Below are 23449 nucleotides of genomic sequence, written 5' to 3' on the forward strand. Positions count from 1 at the left end.
ATTCATTCAAATAATTAACCCTCTCATATTATTAAATAATGCATGCACAGACTTCAGTAATGTAAAATGTTTTAATAGTATCATTCTTTCAGCATCACTCTTATAAAGCCATTCAACAATGAGATTTCCAAAACATTAATGCAGCTTATAACAAAATGGAGATTGCTTGTTGTCACCGGATGCTAATAATTCCATTCTGAAGTGGACACTGAGATACATTTGACAACAGGAGTGCAAAATAAGGATCGTTCTGCTGAACAAGCGATGGTGAGCGTTTCGAAATTAAAGCTGAATATTATATGAATTATCTGAGTAAGTCCTAACATTAGTTTCAGACCAATGGCACTTGATGATGACCTCTCGCTCTTGTGTTTTTTACATGCTACAGTCACATTCTAGTGTATGTAGAATTGTGCATTCAACTCCGAAAAAGGCCGACGGCATGAAATAAATAGAAGATAGTGAGCTCTGGATGTTGAGTAGAGTAGAGGGCACAGAAGGCCCGAGGATGAGCTGTAGTCATCTAGGCATGCGCCTTCCAAACGAGTTCGTCCTTTAATGATTAATTATACTCCATATGGAGCGTAAACATCAACGGACGGGCGTTACTGCTGTTTGGGCATAGCAAAGTCCCAGGCTGTGTCCTGAGCACACTTCCACATGGCGCGCACCAGCCGGGTGAAACCCATATCCTTGGGCTTCTCCAGCCCACGCATCAGACGCTGTTTCATGATGGCGATAAACTCCTTATTGCTCAGCTCCCCGTTTCCTAAAAAGAAGAGCGAATTAAATGAGAAAGAAATATGACGGGTAATTATCACCGTCGGCGACGCCCAACTTTATGAGCTTATTAACTCTCAGCAAAATTTCAAGTACTGATGCAGCAGGTCTGGTGCTGTGTTAAAATACACCCATGCAAAAACAAAACCCTTTATGACATTTGTCACATAAATAATAATAAAACCAGATTGAAAATATTTAACTTTTAATGAAGAATAAATATAATTCAAACGACTAAAATAATTAATTTATTAATAAAACTAACTAATAAAATACTGGAAAAAAAAGCAAAAAAATGTGCACAAAAATATGATTTGTGAACATCTGTGGCATAAATAGCACAATTAATGGGAGTAAAAGAGAGAGAGAGAAAAGAAACAGACCGGTATAGTGAAAATGTGGACCACTATCATTAATAATAAAAAAAAAATTTTAATAAATTAAATACAACACAAAATCAGTGGCAAAAACAGGTGGCAAAATTAAAAAACATTCACATAGTGCCTTTGATATTTAGTGATATGATTACTGATATAATCTGATGTGATGTTATACTTAAAGTCTAATCCTGTTGTTATACAATGCTATGATCTGCTATATTAGCACTAGCACTTAATAATCCATCATTATGTGCGCGCACACACACACACTCACCGTCACAGTCGAAGAGCGCAAACACCACGTCACACACATGGTCAGACAGCTCCACCTTGGCCACGGTGCGGGCTACCTGCTTCATGGTGGCTGTGGAGAGAGCAGAGTGATGAATACAGAGGAGCTCCACCAACACCGTGTCTCAGCTGGATCCGTTCCCTGCTGAGATCCCTATCTCACAGATAAGACAAGAAAGCGATAGACAGAAACGGAAGAGGAGGGAGAACCGACTGCAAGCTACAGATGAGGTCTAGGAGGTGGTGCGTCCTCAGTAAACTAGTCATGTCCATATAACATCGTCTGGCCAATGTCATTTACCAACATCACATTGGTAAACATTGTCAAAAAAATGAATAAATATGCTAAATGCAGTTATTTTTTCTACATATTACATTTTTTAAAAATCTTACAGTTATATCCTAACTCAATCATACTTCCTTCCTTTCCAAACTCCACCCTCCATGTAAGTGAATTTGCAAAATGATTGACAGAAAGGGGTTCTTAAACAAGCCTGGGCTGCTCCTCTGACCCTTTTTTATCACGCTGTTCACAGAGTCTTGCGCTCTTACACAGACAGGACTGATTGCTCGTGACATCTATTTCAACAATATCCGTCAGGAAGTGGGACGTTTTAGCTGTATTCCAAAACCTGAGCTGCCTCCGTAAGCAAGGTATCATACGCAATCCTAAGAGAGTCCAAAATATCGCAACATTCTGCCTGGAATCACTTGCTTTTGCAGTAATGTTAGAGCAGCATAATATGCATCATTTAACAAAAAGAATTGGAAAATGGCCATTTTTTTAACGTAAAGGATAATCTATAAATAAACAATTATTTAAAATAATAAAATCTAGTGTTGCTGTTATTACCTTAAAACAATATATTGTTATTTTTATATATATATAAAAATATTTTAGAAATGCTATGTTGACAAGTACTAAAAATGACCAAAACTGAAAAAATAAACTAAACAGAAATATATGTAAAGATAAAATTACTTTCTAAAATGAAAATAAAAGATAAAATAGGATCTAATTTAAATTAACAATAAAGCGGAGGCCAAAATTATTCAAAAGTTAGTATTTCCACTTTATAAAAAAGGTTTCTTTTGCTGTAGGAAATATCGGTTTACATTTCCAAACATTAATATTGCTATTAATATGAATAATCCAGTGAGACTTTTGTTTGCTCCACGCAGAGATCTAATCTGATCATCATCCAGAAACTGAGACGGACTGAATCCAGAAGAACCGTGCCAACATCTACAAGACGCTTCAAAATGCTAGGTGTAAGAAAACCAAACTCAGTGTTATCGTCTAAACAAAATAATCTTGTACAATACCTTCAATTATCATCAATGACAAACACGAGACGACCTATTATTGTGAACAATTCTGTTTGTAATTATGAATACATATAACGTTCTTCACATCTCTTATCCAAGGAGTGAGAAAAGTGCCTTTTGAAAACATGAGAGAAGGTCTTTAGAGGTTACAGGAACAGAAAGGGTGAGGGAGAAACCAGACGAGCCAAAAAGCATCCATCACAGTCAGTCTGACAGAGGCCGGCCTTTCAGACACAGCCTTGAGATCCGAATACAAACGGGAAAGAAAGCGATTCCGAAGATGACAAGCTGATAAAAAGCCTCTTTTGTCTTCATGTGGATCAGTGGTTTCGAGTTTCTGGGTGTTACGGGCTAGAGATCAGGGAAACGGAGAGAGAAATGAGAGAGTTATCATCAATCGTGAGATAAGGTCTATGTGGAAGTGTACGGAAGTGCGGAGGGCAGCCCTGATGTAGCGTCACGAGTGGCGCCGACGCAGTACCAGATGTCTCTGACAAATAATGGTTTCTAAATGCGCACCTTTACGCTTACATTGATAACTTGATCTGTTTGTGCAGCTTTTGGAATGACCTCATTCTGAAACGGGTTACTAAACCATATTTAGAGGCCAGGGGCCACGTTTAGTTGTTCGCATTTAGTCCCATTGGGCCAATTCAGCACAGGACTCTTCTATTACATGCCAGTAATAGCTGCAGTACGTGGTTTTGCATTGTCCTGCTGAAATACACAACGACTTCCCTGAAATAGACGTCATCCGGAGGGGAGCCCTAAAGTTGCCCTAAAACCTTTATATTCCTTTCAGCATTCATAGTGCCTTTTAAAACATGCACTTATTCACCTCCATACCATCAGAAACCATACCAATTTGAAATGTTTTTCAAGTATTCCACGCCTCTGCCTTTCTAAGACATCTTTTTTATAGCTAATCATGTTACAGACCTGATGTCAGTTAACTTAATTGATCGCTAGATGTTCTCCCAGCTGAATCTTTTAAAACATGTGCTACTTTTTCAGCCCTTTGTGCCAACTTTTTTGATACTTGCAGCCGGCATCAAAATTGAAATGAGCTCATTAAGTTTAATTTTCAACCAGCAGGCAATAGACCACAGCAGTAAGGTTCCGGAGGTAAAAAAAAATCCATAGGGAAACAATAACTAATAAACAGTGCTGTTGTGAGCTCTGATGCTGCTATTTGATCCTATGTCCTTTATTATGTGTGGATTGTTTATGCTTTGTGGTATAAAATAAAATAAAAACAAAAAACAAAACACATTACTTAAGTGAACCATAAGAGATCTTTAGCTCCACCGACTTTTTCACAAATACATTTTTGCTCATCAAAATCACAGATTCTAATTAAATGACCAGCACCTGTATATTTCAGGATGGCTAGTTTTTACTGTTATACTCCTCGTAGTCTGCTGGTTTTATTCATGGCTTATAATTCTTAAGCAGAAACCTTTTAAAAATCTCTCTTGAAAAATAATTCTGGAACGAGCACTGCTGAAAAAGTGGGTGGGCATTAATGCACTCCATTACCCATAATACCGTCTTCAAAAACGCAGTAAGTTGTCTTTGCACACAAACTTTAAAGGCTGTAACCCTGCACAGAAATGTAATACAGGTTGAAGGACTGGAAAAGTGATTTTATTTAAACGAGCGGGACATCTAATGACGCTTTAGAGACCTTCTGCATTGCTTGAAGGTGTCCAGGTAACAGAGAGAGAGAGGACCGTGTGCATGTGAAGAGCCAGCAGGAGAGATGATTGTGAAAGTACTGCTGGGAAGAGCGCCAGCTGCATCTGGCTGAGTGAGCGAGAGGGAGGAGAACGGGAAGAGGTGATGCAACGTGGAGATGACGGCTGGGAATTCTTGCATTGCCAAGTTAGTCTTGTAGCAGACTCTTGAGTCAGACAACATGCCCACGAACTGCCCACTGACCCTCTGAAGTAACTTCAGTCTGCTTCTAGACTAAATGTTTACAGGGAATCAGCTTGAGGGCTCATGAATTTGTACCTTTATCTATCGAGGCGCCTGCCATGTGATAGAAACTCAGCGCGGTGTCCACATCATTAACATTCTTGAGGAAGGTAAAGAAGTTCTCCACTTCTTCAAACGTGATGCCCTGTGTGTGTGTGTGTGTGTGAGAGAGAGAGAGATAGAAATTACCCTCATCACTAAACCAATTCATTTAGTTCAACTCTTTTATAACACATCTGGTCATTCAGCTCAGTTAGTAAAGACAGTCGAGAGAGTGAAATGAATGCGAGATGACATTTGCTCTCAAATTTAGCTGAGAAAAACATGCTGTGTTTGCACAGCATGCGTAAAGCATTGCATAGAGCCTGTAAATATAGTTTTAATATCCTCTTAATAAGAGAATGAGAGACGCTATTGAGCACTCCAGTGTGCCGAGGGCTCTTGTGTTTCACATTTCAGAGAGTATAATGAGCCATTAAAACTCTGAATCCTGATGTATTCTTGTTCAAGATAAAAATCGGCCTATAATTTGTTACTTATCAAATTATCCAGTTGACCCACTGCTGATTCATTTCACCTCTCTGATCATCTAAATGAACACTGTGGCGTAAAAGATTAACGAAAAATTTAAAATGCTATGTCAGGTCAAAAAGTTTACTGACCCCTGCTGTATATTAATGTCATATTATGACGAATCATATCTTCTTTCAGCTTTTAAGGGGTTGGGGGGCTCGAAGCATGATTTTAAATGTTACTTTAATTAGACAAGCTATTTTTAAGTATACTTGTGTTAAAACAAGTGCAATGCCTAAACAAATCTGTCTGAATGGGTTTGGATAGAGTGGTGGTGCTTTTAATTGGAGGAATGAACAAAAAAAATTGTGTTTAAGTGATAAAGTTTTTAGTGAATTGTTTCTGAAAGACATTTTTTCAGCTAGGATGCATTGAACTGATCAAAAAGTGACAGTAAAGACATTGCATTGTTATTAAAAATCAGTTTCAAATGCTGCTGGCTTAAACTTTCATCTAAGAATCCTAAAAAACCCTAAAATACCCATAAAAATACTAAGCAGTACAATTATTGAATATGGATAATGATAAAATATGTTTCTTCAACATGTTTTCACTCACAACTCCTCACATATTGAAGCTGCTCAGGATCACTTGGTGATTCTTTTTGGCTCTTAAGGTACCGCTTTAGCACAAATAATTTTATATACATTTATACTTTCATTGGAGCATCTAACGCCAGCTCTAAACCTACCCACTTCTGGACAACAGAAAACACATAACAGACGAATAAAAGTGCAGTCCCAGGTAATTACTGCAAAAACTGACCATAATCAAGCACTATTAAGCATTATGATCAAGTTGTGTTGCACACCAAGTCTTTGGAAGCCATACTATGTCATTATAAAAAGAGCAAAAGTTTTATTTGCACCATTAACGCGCTCAATTTAAAAAACGTCTCCCACCGTCTAGCATGACACAATTGGTCACGAGACGCACACAGGCCAATGGTATTTCACAACCAAAGCTGAAATAAGGCTTTTTATAGAAATGGAGGACTTGCATGTTGAAAAATGATGGTAAAGCAGTACCCTGTACATGAAAAAGTAACGCCAAGTGGTCCTGACCAAACTTCAATATATGACAAGCTGGGAGTGAGAACGTGTTGGTTTCTTGTGCACCATGTCAACAGTTACTTATTTGTTTTTCATTTCCAATTGACTAGAATTTCAACAGTGTAGACAGAAAAATAACTCGGTCACATTAAAAGTTGGAGTGAGGTCTCAATGTGTTCTAACAGTGAAATGGCAGACCTGAGCATCCTTGAACATCCTTTTGAGGTTCTTCTGCATCTGTTTGAGTTTGCGAGACTGAACGCCACTGTAGGCCAGCAGCATTCCCCCAAACTGCTTCTCTGTGATCCTGCCATCCATTGGATCATTCCTCTCAAACTACAGAGAGAGAGAGAGAGAGAGATTGCTGAATAATGGATTCAGAAGTGAATCTTGTGCTCAGCTGGTCAATATCATTTACAATTCATGTTCAGCTGAATACTTTAGCGTGGGCACAGCTGTGCCAGGTCATAAAGGATGAGAGGATTTAAAGTATCTGACAGCAAAGTCGAACGGCTCTCTCTGGTTGGAATGCATTATGGTTTGACCATTAGATTAATTTAAAATGAAAATTCAGCCATTATCTACTCAACCATTGTGAATGCGTCAGGTTTGAAACATAAACTGCCATTGAATGCCAGGGTGGAAAACTTATGAACTTCAATCTGTGTCATTTTCTCATACACTTTCATAGTGAGCTTATTTACAGATTTGCATAGATGTCACTCTAGAAAAGTGGTGGGTTCAGTATAGGTTGTATAGATGAGATGGTTGCATAAGTAAGCTCATAAGTAATTCCTAAGCAAAAACATGATCTACTTTTTTGATGATGCATTAATCTAGACATCAAGGCCCATTTGCATAAACACAGTCACTATGTTAAGAACTTGTTTGACCACCTCACAGTTTAACCAAGTTATGCAAAAAGCAAACAACCACAGGTCTGGAGGTCTTTTAACTTGAAAATTAAATCTGAAATTCAAACAATAACATCACAATTAGGGGCTCAAATTATGATTGAAACAGCAATTTGAGTGAGACAGTAAAAGCACATCTCTGCTGTAACCTCAGGTATAGATGCTTAGTTCACTGAGATGAGAGTGTCCTGCGGGTAGGAGTTGTTAACAGATAGAAGGTGGTTGAGACTGAGGAATATTTGACAAAACAGAGAACCTCAGCCTCAGCACATCTCCAAGAGCAGATAAAGAGAGACAGAGATCTACAGGCGTCTGTGACAGGGTCTGCCCGAAGCACTGACACTATGCCAGACCCTGAGGAGGTTACATTACATCCGGTGTCACTCACACCACACTGCTGCCAATGGCTTTTTTCCTTTTTATTTCATATCTTTTTACATACTAAAAAATTCTGGAGATGTACCGCAGTGGAGGGGACAATTTCTAGCAATCATCATCGTTTTGATTACAGAGACCGTCTCTGCATTTAATAAAAATGAAGTGTTTGATCTCTTCATTATACATTAATTTCACTGTATTCTCTAATTTGATACTGTTCAGTGCTTTGATACCACCTGTTTTATAAAATAAAATGAAAGCGCTATATAAACGAAAGTGATTGATTTATAGTGCTATAAAAAATGGTTCTAAGTCAGTTGTTACTACCTTTTGCCAGTAGGAAAGATTAGAAGATTTCCAAACATTTCCTTTCATGTTTTTAAGACTTTTGACACATAAACACACACACACACATGTATGCATGTATATGGACTGCATGCAAAGTGACAGTTTTAGGCACTTCTGATAAAATGCTGTAAAGTGAGTATGATTTTAAATATAATGTCCCTCTGCATAGTTTTTTCAGCTTTTAGGAAAGTGTATTGAGACATGGTGAAATAGTTTTTATTCTTTTAGGTCTCTTCTGCTATAACTGGTATATGTGTAAGTGTGTGTGTGTATCTGTGCATGTTCGTGTGTTTGTTAATTACCCACTATCAGACCTGTGGGTAATTTTTGTAACTGACACAAGGGGAAATTAACACTTCTTATGTAGACCCTTTTTTAGATCATCATTGGGTATCTTGTGAATATTGTTCTCTTTCTTTCCATAACACTATATTAGGATTAAAGCCTCTTTATTCCACACAAAATATTGAGTTCTGTCCTGGAAGGGAGGCTGTTGTAGTAAATTATGCATGAGTCTGCGATTCATTGGTGACACTGGCTAACAACTTTCAACCTCAATTTATTTCCAGTTTCCAGTAATCTACACATCTCCATCTTCCCAGACTTTTGTACCGTACCTCAAGCTTTAGCACATCATGCTGTAATTTCCTCTGAAACTCCAAAAAACTGCCGATGGTGAGCTTGCCCTTCAGGTCGGCCCCAAAAAAGTAGGTGGTGAGGGCTGAACTGCAGCCTCCTGTTTTCAGCGTGTTTCCTGTGGTGGAGCGATCTCTGTGTCTCATGCCCATACTGGTCTGAGAACGAATAATACTCTGAACCTGGAAAAACATAAATAATAACTAGTGTAAATAACTCAAGAAAGGTGGAATTTCCTTTAACATGAGGCACAGTATCCATCTGGAAGACTGACAGATCACACCAAAACACACTCTACACCGAACATCAGCAGAGAGAACAGGGGGAACGAGGAGGAGGAAGAGAATGATAAGAAGAAGGATGAGAAGAATCAGAAGAAGAAGAACAAGGGAAGAAGTGGAGGAGGAGGAAGAGCAGTAGAAGGAGGTAAAGGAGGAAAGAAGGTGAAGAGAAAGGATAAGAAGAAAAGAAGTATAATCATAAATAGGGAGGAGGTTAAGAAGATAGGGGAAAAAGAGAAAGCAGGGCAACATAATTAGGAGGAGGAGAAAAAAGGGAGAAGTGGTTAAAAAGATAGAGGATGGAGAGAAAGTGGAGGAGCATAATTAGGAGAGAAAGAGGAGTAAAAGTAGAAAAGGAGGAGAAGAATGGGGAAGAACGAGGAGAAGGAATAGGAAGAATAAGGTGATGAATGATGCTGAGGATGAGGAGAAAAGAAGAACAAAAAGGAGAAAAAGGATAAGGAATAATCTTGGAAGGAAGAATGGAAGTAGGAGGAGGAAGAGGATATGGAAGGAGAAATTCAGAAAGAGGGAGAAGAAGGTGGTTTGGAAGGACAAGAAGGAGGAGGAACATGTGGATAAGGACAAGAAGAAGCTCTCTGTGCTTCTTACTGTACTGATCGAGGAGCCTCCCCATGCTCCATGAGAATAGAGGAAGAAGAATGAGGGTTAAGAGGAGGACGACGGAGAAAATATCTTCTATTCTTTGGAAGCCTCATTCTTTCATTTCTAAACATATTATTTATCAATCACTGATGAACACTGAACTTAAGCTGAACAGTGAGGAAGACGAGAGCTCTGGGAGGAATTCAAGAACTCTTTCCAGGCTGAAGGTGTAAATGTTCAGGTGTCCAGAGAGCGGTGGAGGTTTAGAAGGAACTAGGACACTGTAAGGGACATCAAGCGTCTTTATCTACTGAGGTTCTCTGGGAATAAGGGCAGTGTGTTGTTTAGCAGTATGTGCTGTTCTGCGACAAAAGCAACTAAAGATAGCTAACAATAAATCAATAAATGACTGCATAAATATGCATAAATACTGCTGCAAAAGGAATGATGCTCAAAATTAAGCATTTTTATACCAATAAAATGCATTTAGGTCAATAAAAGTGCAATTATTTAAATAAAAAATTTTATGTATCAAAAAATTATATCAAACAGTCATCTATCTGCACAAAATTCTATGAACTATTAATTTGATAACATATTGACTTGAATTTGATACCCTTTTTCATCAGTCGTGGTTTGAATGTTGCCCTATTGACCCGTCACAGATGTAGAGCATTAAATATATTCCCTTTGATGTGGCTTTTATATTTACATGAGCACATGCTATGTGTTTACCAACAGGCACAACATTTTTCCAGAATGCTTTAGGAAAGATAAAGACTTGATTCTACCAGGTGAATGACTCACAGTGACTGCAAATAAAAGGCATATGTAGCCCAAGGGTCAAATATAAACTAAATAAACAGCTGAAAACACGAGTAACCAAAATACAAAAAAACACCTTGGGCTATACTAAGCAACAGCTTGTCATCGGGGTAGTTCACAATAAAAGGGACAACTCCATACCCTTCATCTACCCTTCAATAGTATTAGTACTTTAGAATAGCAATATGTGCCCTCAAGGTACTACTAAGAACCTTTTAGGAGTAAGGTACAAAGATGTCCCTTGAGGATACTGCATTAGACACAAGCTGTTTTACTCCTCAAGGAACAATTTAGCAATTTTTTTTATGACAGTGTACTAATGAAATGTGTTCATCTGTACCTTTAAAGGTCTTTGCGTTCACTTACTTGTTCAAACTCCTCAAGGTCGACTTCTCCGTCTCCGTTCAAGTCAAACATCTTGAAGGCGATTTCAAAATTCCTCTGAGGAGCTGCGAAGGAAGAAAACAGAGTTTGCAACCCAAAGATATGACAGCATTTGTTTATACTAACACAAAGAAGCTATTTTTGCATTTCTTAACAGTTTAAAAAATATTACACAACGTGACAAAAAATTGTTTTACTTACATTTTTTATGCTTGTTGCTAATTATTTTTGTAATTTTCAAGAAGCATCCATATTTTGGTAAATATTTAGGAATTTTAGAACTTGTATAATTATGAGACATTGGTTTAGTAATGTTTTACTACTAATCATGCATGTTTTTTTAAAACAAACATTCTAGAATATTCCGGTGCTTTCTGGAACATTTCAGAACATTTTCATAAAAAACAAAAGTCATCCAAACATACACTTCTGAAGTTTTGGAACGACTCACTTTTGGTGACTGTCTATGTTAAAGAAGTGTATCATCTTCTTTATCTTCATAAACCTCTTATTGTATAAACTTCTAGTTGCAGAATAAACTACCAGATGATAAACACACGATTCATCCACACCAGTAGGTGTCAGTATTAGGTCCAACAACACGGTCATAACAGCTAGCAAAACAAAGAGTTTTAAAAGAAATACACTCAATGCACTTACTGGAAAGGACGGTTGTGAGGAAGATGTAGTCAGAGAAAGAGATGAGTCCACACTCCCCTAGTGTGTAGAAAATGCTGTCCTCGTCTGCAAACTTCTCTCTGTCCTGAGAGATCTTCTACAGGCGCCGACAGAGAAAGAGAGGAGAGAGAGTCACCAACGCTTCTGCTGAACACCACATGGAGCGTCTGAGTCCTGTTTAAGAGCTGAGCTCCACAGTCTGAACACAGCAGTAGAGATAACTAGCATGCTAACACTGACACAGCACAGTAGAATCATGCGAGTGATGCAGAGTCGTACAAGACACAAGCAAAAATAAAACGTTGACGTTTTACGTCAAGTGTCACTTATTGACCAGCGCGTATGTTTCAAAAGAAAGTGAACAGCCTACCTAGAAAACATTGAGCATGTTCTGACAGTGAAAACTTACCTAAACAACACTTCTTAGCATCAAACGTGTTGCCAAATGTTTAAATAAAGTGGGGTTTTTTTATCCTAAGAAGCACTTCTGGACATCATAGATGGGTTTATAGCATCACATGAGGGTTCTAAGTAGGCATCTTACTACGTTTTGAGATGTCACTATTGAACAACATAGTGAATGCTACAATCATTGACTTCACAAATCGCAAAATCGAACTGTGTTTGACATTTCTGAAGTAAACTGGTTCACATTTTATGAGCATGAACGAAGGTGACTCCACAGTGGTGTGAACACAGTTTTCTACCTGTTTTTGGCATAGAAAGACATAGAAAGAATCAGAATCTTCAAGTGTGGAAGAACAAACATATACACACACAAATAGCATGCTAGAGCTCAGCTTCTGTCGATGTATCATGTTACCTCTGTCTGGGGTGGATCCCATCAGTGAGTAAAAGGGAAGAAAAAACGGGTTAAAACGACCTGACCATTGAGTAGACACTCAGGCCCACCACACACCATAAGTGTATAAACACACCATTGCAAACACCCAAATCCAGCCCTTTTCACTTCATGCTAACTCACAAACATACATTTATGCAACATCCCACACATAAAGTACTTCCCAACAAACACACACTCCCTCTGTGACGACATGATACAAGCTGATATCACACGATACATGCTTTCATATTGACTTTAGGTCAAAATTAGAAAACGGGATTTCCTGCTGCAACTTTTAGTAGCAATGTCTGCTAATGTTAGCATCGCTACTGCTATTTACATGGGTTCTAAACAAATCTCTAACCTTAATTATTGCATTTCTATGAAATACTCGTTCCTGAATCACAAGTCTCATCCTTCTGCAAAATTTTAGTCACATGTTTTATTATAATGACTGACCTTTAATCCAGGCAAGCTAGTTTCATGTAACTCACCACAATAAAACCATTTCAACACATTTTAATGTGGAAACCACATGACCAAATAAATAATACACACTTTATCTTAATAAAAATAAAGTGATATCACATAATCGGATTAGTAATTTCTGACGTAATTTCCATACATGCTTGTCACGCAGGTATTAAAAAAATGCACCCACTATTTTTAAATCCGAGATCTGGGCACATTTTGGAAAAAACAAATATAGTGCAGGCAATAAAGGTTCGGAATTTATTGGTTACACTTTATTTTGATAATCCATTTTAAACATTCTGCTAACTATAGGTAACTTTGTAATGTCAACTGATTCTCATTAATTTGCAACTACATGAGTAGAGAGTAGACGGCTAGGGTAGGTTTAGGTAAGTATATACTTGCAAAGTTTCTGATCGGTCAGTTTGTTGTCTGTTGTGGACCCATCCAAGTAAAGGCAGAATGTCTACTAGTAAGCTAATGACTGCTAGTTGACGTGGTTGCCAAGTTAGTTACTATTAATAGAATGTCTAAAGTGAACTATCCAAATAAATAAATAGTGTTACCAATGGATTCTAACCTATTTATTTGGTTAAATCCTAAACAACTGGTTTGATTTAGATTCATTTGTAATTATTTTAAACAGTAGCCAGCTTGCATAATTCAATACAATTGCACAAGATAAATTTGATATTAGTGTGATGCATCAAGATATCGAATCGGATCACTGACATGATGATCGGAATCAAATCGATTGATGATTCACATCCCTAGGTTTCAGACAACACTTACAAACAGCTTTCCCTCAAACTGAGCACTATATAAAAATATAGGGGACTGATCCACAAGAGCAACCGTCATGTCTTCATTTCATGTCAAATCTAGCATACGTTATTGCTTTTAAGCAGGTATCTCTGAATTCAAACACAATGAGGGCCAAGAGTGTGAAATGGGGACGAGGTGAACACAGGTTATTTTTGTACTGGCTCAGAAACTGGACAGAGTGGGAATAGGTTTGTGCTGCAGGTGCTGCGGTAGAAGCTGACCAAAGCAAATGTGTGTGCGTGCGTTTGAAGAGGGTCTAATAAACTCCAAGCTCACTGCTTCCCTGCTGTCACCTTCAGAGACACCCAAGAGACCTAAGTCTTACCTAGCGGCAGGGATGTTGAACGCTTTAGTACCAAGTCGACAAGAAATTGTATCTATAACAAGTCTTTCTACAATATCAGTAACGCCAACTTAATGCGGTATTCAGAGTCTGAATGTAAATTGATGCAACGCCAGTCAGATTTCACTAGCATTTGTATCATCTCCTGAAACTATGCTTAAGTCCTTAGCATGAAGAACTAAGCGAGCCTGTGAATCGAACCTTCCTGGAAAGTCTCTGCTGAGGAAATTGATAAAGGATGTGGATGGTGTGGCAAAAAAAGATAAAAGAAAGCAAGAAAGAAAGTGCTGTGAAAAGCTTTTATGCAGTCAGCTTTATGTATTAAGTGAGTAATCTTCTAACAAGCTGCTCAAGCTCCAGCCAGAGAAACTGAAGACTCTTGTTGGGGCCTGAAAAGTTTTAAGGCTGCTTATAACCTGTTTTGAATTCTTGGCATTAGTATAAAAATGCGTAAAACCTTTCTGTGCCCTGCAGCTTTTTTTTTTCTCACTTTTATGATATTTTTTTAATATGAAACCCCTATCACTGCTAGAATACATTTAAAGTCGTAGGCAGCTCGGTGTTCGATTTGATGAGCTCTCTAGTGTGTGCCATCAGTGCAGATTTTGATGGAACCGCCGTTTCATATTTTAAAGCTGTAAAAAAGTCCTCCCCCCAGATATCTGTTATCTAAAGGTCACTACAAGGAAGCACTACGCTCAAACTAAACCCATAACTAGAAAGGATTGAAATAGAATATTTTGCTATTTATTATAAGAAATACTAGATAACACACACACACACACAGGTTTCTATGTTTCACGGCTACATTCCACAGACATATTTTTTAGACTAACTGAATATACTGTCAGTATACCCCCAAAACTACCCCTCACACAAAACTTTGTGCTATTATATTCAAAACACTTCATTCATATAAGCTTCCTTATGGGAAAAAACGAAAATGTCCCAACAAGGTCAAAATTTACTGGTAACGGTACTTGAAGGAATATTTGTATAATGTAGGGAATACCAGGTACACACGCAAGAAGAAATTCACTACTGTTTTTGCCCCACATTTTAAACAATTTAGTCTGTTTACAGAATGAAAAGCGCATCACTTGTGCTGAGACAAGCGGCATTTGCTGTTACTCTAATTGCTGAACAAAGTTGGTCGATGGAGCATTTTTTTCTTCTTCGGCAATAACAAAAAGGAGCTACTTCAGGTTAATTAAACATTTTTAATTAAAACATACTGCTGATGAAAATATGTCATGAAAAATGATACATTAACAATGAAATAATATTTGTAGATGGTGATTCGTCTGATCCAACAACAACACGCTGGCTAAACTGACCCACTTTGCTAATTAGATGACTCGAATGCATCTTATGATAATAATCAGCTACATCCACAACATAAACGCACTATTACAAATTGCATTTGCACCAACAATGAAATGAAAAAATGTTTGCGGTAGGACAGTCTAAACCACATATGAGGACAGTTTTTATATGTTGTCTTTTGTTTATGTGGAGAAATGTTCTGTTTGTACAATTTTTCACAACTATTGTAAATGGACAAATTTCTAAATATAAGATGCTAAACAAAACTTTTTGTTTGCGCAACATGCTTTGTCATCATAAATTGTGATTAAAATTATTAGGGAATTTATATACAGCACATCCCAGATCCTCACTTTCAAGAGAAACTTGAGGCCACACCAAAAAGGCTACTGTGAAAACACTCAATTTTCCAAAAGGACAGCTTAAAAAGCTAAAATGAGGAGCTATAGCATGATGTTACAGTTCCTACGCTTCTTCTGATTGCTCTGTCATTTTGAAAACGAATGACTTCATGTAACTTTGTAATTCCAAATGCCTCAGTGTGAGTATTTCTTGGACAAAGTGGGCAAAGACTAAATGTCTAAGTCTGTGCTCTTCTGCACAGTCAAACCTGACAGATCAGACACTCCTCCATATTTAACTTTCATTTGAAAGGTTACAAGCATCTGACTTGCGGCTCCGTTCTTGAGAAGACAACCTGATTAATCTTCAGTGTCACTGTTTATGTGGAGAGGTTAGAGAGAGCAAGAACTGACAAACTCTTTTCTGTTCTCTGCTCAATCGCTAGCAAGCGGGTCTACGGAAAGCCTTGAGAACACTCATATTAGGAGCTCTCCAAATGTTCAAAGAAATCTTGGACGATTTCCAGTTCTGGTTCTTCTTGTACATCTGTTTTTTTTTCTTAGGTGGATGAGCTCAAGACATGTTCTTGCTAGATGGAGTGCAGTTGAACTGATTGAGGCGTATGGATCAGATAAACTTCATACAGATTAGAAGAACAAATTTCTGCGACGTCATTTCGAACACAATCTAGCCAAACGTTTTCAAAAAAAGTGTTGGTCGGCCTTATAAACACCTTTAAATTACCACTGGTTACATAAAAGGCACATCAGTAATCCATGAAGTGGAGTAGCTGGAAATACTGCTGGCTCTATTTTTAAACAACAAGCTGGCGTTTATGCAGGCTCATTTTTATTGGGTCATTCCATGCCAAATCAACCAAATTTTTGAAATTTCTCTGGCTCAAATTTTTGATTTTGCTAATATTTTTTTCTGAAGAAAGGTAAACAGGTATAGTGATGATGCACCAAATATTAAATATCATGGATGAATACTTACTCAGTAATCAATTATTTTGTACAGGTGGGTGAAAACGGCAATTAGATTAAGAGTCTAATTACAGTGGGTTAGAACTGATTTCAGAAAGATGGCAGTATTACAATGAAATTACACAAACATTGGTAGGTCTGTTAGTAAATATATGATGACTTTAGCAATCTTTGTTGCATTATATGTCAATGGTGAAAATGTAAAAAAATGGAGAAAGCGCCCTTTTCAAGTTTTTTCTCCAAAGTTTGCATGCCTTTAACTCAAAGAGTATTAAAGATGTCTTAACTCCCTTTTAGATATTGGGTCTTTACAAGCTTTCCTTTTGACATCTTAATATTTAAGGCCATATATGGTTAGGTTCTAGAGACATTAGAATTTCAATATGGCTGCAGGAATGCCACTATTGTTTTTTTTTCTTGGTTCTTATATTCAACTTGCTTTATTCTTGTTCCCCTTCTGATATTTTAGTTTGCCGTATGCAAGCGGCACTGGAAATAAGATCGCTCTGTGTCTCTGTGGGACATTTGGAAACACTTCACAGGTGCTGGTTTCCCAAAACACAGGAAGCTTTACGCTGCCAACTGCCTGAACAGAGATATGGCACCAACATCCCTTATTGCTTTGTGTTAGGCCCAGACATCGTATTGTGTGTGATGTCAGCTGTTCTGCAGCACTTTAGTTTAACAAAGTTGTTACAATTTATCAGTGCTTCTGCTCCTTTAGTTCCAGAGCTTAGATAACAGAGAGATGGATGTGTTTGTAAAGTCTCAGATCTCACTCCAGACTCAGATCTGGGTGAACCCACACCTCACAAACAATGCTGCTGCTGCAGCACTGTCCAAAGCTAAGCCCAAGACAAAATTCAGTCTTTCTTCGAATGAGGGAAACCGGGAGACTGGGTCCGGATTAGGATTAAATGATGCTGGTAAGCTTTCCAATGATTTCCGCTTTCAGGCTTTTGGTGTGGACTCAAGTCCATTTGACATCAGAGCTTGGCGTGAAAGTGCTTTTCTAAACTTGATATGATTTGCAATTGGTTTGAAAGCAGTCCGTCCAAATGTGCAGAAATGAACTGATATTGATGATCTATCAATTCTATAAAAGCTCCTGGTCACACTTCTATAATACATAGTGCCAGATTTTATACTCCTCTAAAATTTGCTTTTTTTTTATAATTCATAAAAGTCATAAAAAAAAGTTAATTAATGATGAATATTGTATTCTACGTGATGCACCTATTAGTCTTTCAGAAATAGTTTTCTCTATTAATAATCTAAAAAATAATAAATCCCCTGGTACCGATGGGCTTTCTGCAGAGCTTTATAAAGCCTTTAATCAAAAAATGGTTCCTTTTTTACATAAAATGTTTTTAGAAAGCATTGAAAAATTCCTCCCTCTTTATGTCAGGGTCTAATAACTTTAATACCCAAGCCTAACAGAGATCCCCATTTAACTGAAAATTGGCGTCCAATTTCTTTACTGAATACTGATTGTAAAATTATCACTTTAGTTTTGGCAAAGAGGATAAAACCTATTCTTAATAATATAATAGACAGGTACCAATATGCCCCGGAGACATATATCTAATAACATACGTCTGGTTTTTGATTTGTTCGATTATTCATATCTTATCTCTACTCACAGTTTTATTCTCTTTCTTGACTGCTACAAAGCATTTGATTGTTCAGAACATGACTTTATGTGACAGGCCATTCACAGACTTTTTGGTAGCTTTTTTCCAATTGTATTATTATATTATAAACATATTATTTTTGATTTTATACTAAAGACAAGAATTTGATTAATGCCCATAAATGTATTTAATATATTAAATGTAAACCCCCACTTTAACATCTTCAAATCAGAACTGCAATTGTATGTAAATACAATTTCTACATTTAACAAAAAAGCAATAAAAACATCTAGAATTTGTGCTCTTTAATGTATTTTATCTTTATTCGTGTGCCTCTTTTTTATTTCATTTATTTTTGCATTTATTTTTTTCTGTGCATTTCTTTAATATTTTTTTGTTATATAATAATCCATACAATTAATGAAAGATACTTTATATACATGTGTTGTTCTTTCTTGTTTATTACTGCAATAAAAAAAAACATCTGTTTGTCTTTAAATAAATTCCATTCTTTGCATCTCTAGCAATGCAACGGGAGATAAACACAAGTGTGCATTAAGTGTCTTTAATTGAATTTAAAATGAAAAACAGTAAATCCTGTATCGTCCTCCGTACCGATAAACAAATATTGGGATATCATTTTAAAAAAATGATCTGAATTCTGAGTGAGTTTGATTCAATCATTGCTCATGAGATGATTTATCATGCTGCAGTTTATACACAAACCACACAATATTAATTCCTATCAACTATAAATCAGACTGCTCGCCAAACCAGAATGACATCTTTTTTTTTTTCCAGTAATACATCCCATTTGCGGACATAATTTAGACGTAATGGCCTGTTCTGCAACCCACCAATACCCAATAGGAACCATCAATCAATAACTCATCCAATTATATCTTTAAGATAAACATATGGACTACCTTTTTAAGGATTTTCTTGTGCTATTATAGAGCTTGGCAGCTTGTCGTTAATATGGGAAAGAGCACCGTGAACGTTCTTTAAAAATGATCCTTTTTGTGTTCTTTTGTGCCATACGGCTAACTGAAAGCGAATCTTGGACAGATTGTACATTTTAACTGTGACTAATGTAAACCGAATCCAGAGTGTAGACATGCATTGCTGTCTGATTCACAGAAAGGTCAGTCACAGGACATCAGACCGGTTACCATGTTGGCAGCCCTATCAGCACAGCTCCGCCCCTTACCAACCACCCATCACACGACCACGTTGGCGTCACAGTACACAGCGGTACCTACAAGGGTTTGAAGGACCGTCCAAAACAACATAACCTTTGACCCAGCGTTACTCAATTCATGCTGTGTGCTTGGTGTTCATGCAGTTATGAGCCCAGTGAGCAGAGATTAAAGGAATGGAGAATGTGCTTCAGGATCCAGGGCAAACTGTGGTTTTAACGAACGCAGGCAGGGGGCGCTAAATAACGCCAGCTCTACCCCCATCCCACTAGCAGCCTGTCCTGCAGCCAGTCAGTCGCAGGCATTCAGAGCAGGGCATGCACGGACCTAAAGCACAGGCACAGTCGCCGCTTCCATCAGAGAGACAGAAAGAGACAGAGAGCAGGAACATTCGTCTTTTTGAGTTGTCAGAGATCAGATGCCGGTCGCATTTCATCCCAACATCAAAAGGAAAAGAAACAACACATTTCAAAGGACTATTAAGACTTTTCACATCGCGACATTTTTCATGACAATAAAGTACAATTTATACCTCAATAGAACCATCCTCAAAGTAACTGCATTCTAGTAATACTATACTGTAATACAGCATATATATTTTTATAATACCGTTATGCGCAACCATAACACGATTTGCTACAAATAACATTAAGAAATGATTTCACATAACGTATAAAAATTTGGGGAGGTTGTCATGAAAATGTCAAATCTTAATGGTCATGAAAAAAAATATTTATATAGCTTATGTTTCTTTTGATTTTGAGATGAAAAACAACGCTGAAATTCCAGGTTTTGTGAGATTCACTTGATAACTGTTCTGCGAGACATAAAAAAAATGTCTACCTCTGGGGGGCGCTTACTGACTGAGTCCAATCCTTCAATCTTATTTTACGAGTTATTGCTGACAGTAATACGGTGTAAAGTAATTTGGTCTATTCATAAGAATAAACAGTGGATATTATCCTCTCCTGAAATCTTTATGAAAGTATAAAAAAAGTAGCCAAATACATACATGTGCAAATGCTCAAAAAAAATTATTATTATATATATATATATATATATATATATATATATATATATATATAAAAGCTTAGTTTACATAACTTTTTACTTAAGTACCAGTTCTTTTATTTCTGTAATTTGTTTCTCTACTGTTTTTAAGTCTCTTCTTTCTTTTTTATCATGAACTGGTTATGTAATTATTGATTTTATGAAGGACTCCAAGCAGTCTTTACTTAAAAAGAAATATTTGAAGGTTTTGTGGCTTAAGGTTAAGGTGTTTACAGAGTCAGAAACGTCAAGTAACATCTACATTAGACAAAATACAGAAGTAAAAAAAAATTGAAATACACTGAAGAACTGATTTAGCATTTTCTTGCGAAACATCAATACTCTACGTTTTATTTACAACTTCACTTTCTACAGTTGTCTAATAGCATATTCAGTGCCACATTCAATTTCGCAAAGAGGAAAACAAGGCCGTGAAAAACGCACGATTACTTTGAACACACCTACATTTCAAAACTCAAACTGTTTGATACGGCGTCTTTCAACAAAAAAAATTTTCCGAGCTGAACAGTTGCTGGCAGAAACAGAACAGTACTGAACTTTGAAATCAAATATGGCGCTACCCTGACTAAGGCCTATGGCTCACTGCTCCGATACCCAGTGCTGAATTATTCATAAACATGAGCATTTGCACACGCATGCACATGACACACGCTCTCGCTATCTCTGTACGGCACACAAAGAAGAGCCTCTGCGCTCAATAATTCAGCAGGGAGAGAAGGCAGCTGGCCTCCCTCAACACTGTTCTATAACAGACCCCACTGCACATGTGCGCACGTTTAGACCTTGAAGCGCGTGGCTAACATGGGTGGGAGTCAGCAGAATCTTCCAGATCAATTCACATTAATTCAAAGTGCTTATCACTGCCTTGATGTCCCAGGAACGTCCTGCACAAACTTGGGTGTGGTGCATACCGAGCGCATATGTGCGCATGTATATGTTTTCCTGTCTAGATGAGACTGAACACGCAGTATTTGTGTTTGGGTGTGTCCTAATCTTTGAGTAAAGGTCAACACTGCCCTCTTTCTAATAACACGCAGTATTAAAGGTGAAGTCTTGTCGATGTTAAAATAGCTATTTCAGGTTTTGAGTGTAAACACTGTGGTGGTTTGACATGTGAACTTTTGTCTCAATCAATGGCGTCGAGTTTGGGCCGGAACTACCTGTTTAACCTAACAATGGCAGAAAAGGGCAAGGATTGAGAAAGCTGTTTGGAAACAGTCATTAGAAGTGTTTGCTAAGGAAAACTTTTAAAGATATCTATGTCGATTTGTGAGGAGCATTCAAACGTACATTGAAGAAGGGACCCGATAAAAGACGATAATATCATATTTGACACAACATGGCAACTAACCAGAATGCCCACACGCTGTATAGCAACTTAAGATCATTTCTTTATTTTACAACTCTGTCTGGTCCCATAAAAGCTACAGAAATGGGACACAGCTGTAAGCGTGGGCAAACATGTCGGTATTTACTCTCACCAAGACCTAGCTAGCTAAATAAACATCATGTACAAGAAGTATGCCTTGTTATATATTTCATTATAAGGGTTAAATTTAAATGGTCTGTCTACGAAACGGAAAAATCAACTTAAAAAAAAAAAAAAAAAAGTTTAAGCAGTTGTTATAAAATGCATAAGAACACTATATCCCATTCAAAAGGTCAAAAGTTTGGGGTCATTAAGATTTAAAGGGATAGTTCACCCAAAAATTAAAATTTTATGTTGTATCAAATTTATATAATATAATGGAAGTCGATATCAACCAAACGTTCCAAAGCTCTGAGAGTCAAAAAAACATTAATTTTTTACCTCTTATACACCACAATCTCCGACTCTCCTCAGCTCATTCACAACATCCCGAAAGTGGCGCATCAAATTTTCATTTTTGGGTGAACTATCCCTTTAAATCTTAATGACCCTCAACTTTTGAGTGTATATATCGGAAATGTTAAGAAATATTAGAAATGTTATATCTTTATTCTGCGAGAATGCATTCAACAAAGTGAGAGTAAAGACTTTTTAAATAAATTCTTTTAAACTTTATAGGCATTAAATAAACCCGAGGACGAAATATGTATATGTATATATCTATACATATTTGATAAAAAAGGAACACAGAAATCTTTAGTGTCACAACTCTTTCTTATATGTACACACGTTATGTTTGTTTGGGTTTTTTTTTTTGGATGCAGGACGTACAACTACAACTACCATCTGGTCGTATGATATCTGATTCAGCCTGATATTTGCTCCAGTCAGCCCCTCCACTTTGCTCTTTTAGAAAATGCACAGTCAGTAACTTCACTCCTCCTTTGCTGTAGTCATACTATTCAAATCTCTCTTTTCTGCTGAGCTAAAGCTCTTCCGCTCATCTGGCCCGGGCTGGCCGAGTTTTATTACCCATCCAGTGATTTTTAATGAAATGTAGAGGCTTTTAATGCATTGTTTGGCCAGAGCTCCACATCTGGGAACTTATGTGGATTTCCTCTCTGACAACTCAAGGAGAAGAAGAAAGAGAGAGAGTGAGAGAGAGAGAGAAAGAAGGATTAAGAGGTCTAGTGAAATTTCAGTAGAGCCGCTACAGAGACTAAATGATGCATTCAGGCACACACAGTCCCATGCAGCTTGGCACACGCCCCATACCTGCCAGAAGTCCTGCAGAGAGGGAGGGGTGCACAGAAAGGGGGAGGGGGTCCATAGAGATGGATGGAGAAGTAAAAAGATGGCAGAGGAGAGAATGATGGGGGTTTATTGGTTAGATGGACACAGAAAGAGCCGAAAGTGCACAAATTAATCAGTCACCACAAACGCAACAAAACAATTATATTCTGGAAAAACACGAAATCAATGCTGGACGTCTCGATGCCTAGAGGAACAATGAATTCACGTGTTAAAAGAGATAGAACATAGATATACAGTTAAATGTTCATACAGATAATTACATATTATCAGTGTTGGGGAGCAATCGG

General features: G+C 37.4%; 1 protein-coding gene across 4 annotated transcripts in view; it reads right to left on the reverse strand.

Moving 5' to 3' along the window:
* Positions 1-57: 57 nt before the first annotated feature.
* The window catches only part of micu1 (mitochondrial calcium uptake 1), a 54603-nt gene continuing 31211 nt past the window's right edge, over positions 58-23449 (reverse strand). Inside the window, exons 6-14 of one of the 4 annotated variants that reach the window (XM_043254692.1) lie at positions 23124-23135; positions 12259-12264; positions 11418-11532; positions 10740-10822; positions 8643-8843; positions 6584-6721; positions 4797-4905; positions 1435-1524; positions 58-769 (exon numbers count right to left, since the gene is read on the reverse strand). In XM_043254692.1, the coding sequence (XP_043110627.1) occupies positions 606-769; positions 1435-1524; positions 4797-4905; positions 6584-6721; positions 8643-8843; positions 10740-10822; positions 11418-11532; positions 12259-12264; positions 23124-23135 (918 nt within the window). In that variant the 3' untranslated portion in view covers positions 58-605. The remainder of the gene's footprint in view (positions 770-1434; positions 1525-4796; positions 4906-6583; positions 6722-8642; positions 8844-10739; positions 10823-11417; positions 11533-12258; positions 12265-23123; positions 23136-23449) is intronic. The other 3 variants (XM_043254694.1, XM_043254693.1, XM_043254695.1) reach the window with 3 other exon arrangements.

The sequence above is a fragment of the Puntigrus tetrazona genome, chromosome 13 (assembly GCF_018831695.1).
Source record: "Puntigrus tetrazona isolate hp1 chromosome 13, ASM1883169v1, whole genome shotgun sequence".
In the NCBI taxonomy this organism is placed as follows: domain Eukaryota; kingdom Metazoa; phylum Chordata; class Actinopteri; order Cypriniformes; family Cyprinidae; genus Puntigrus; species Puntigrus tetrazona.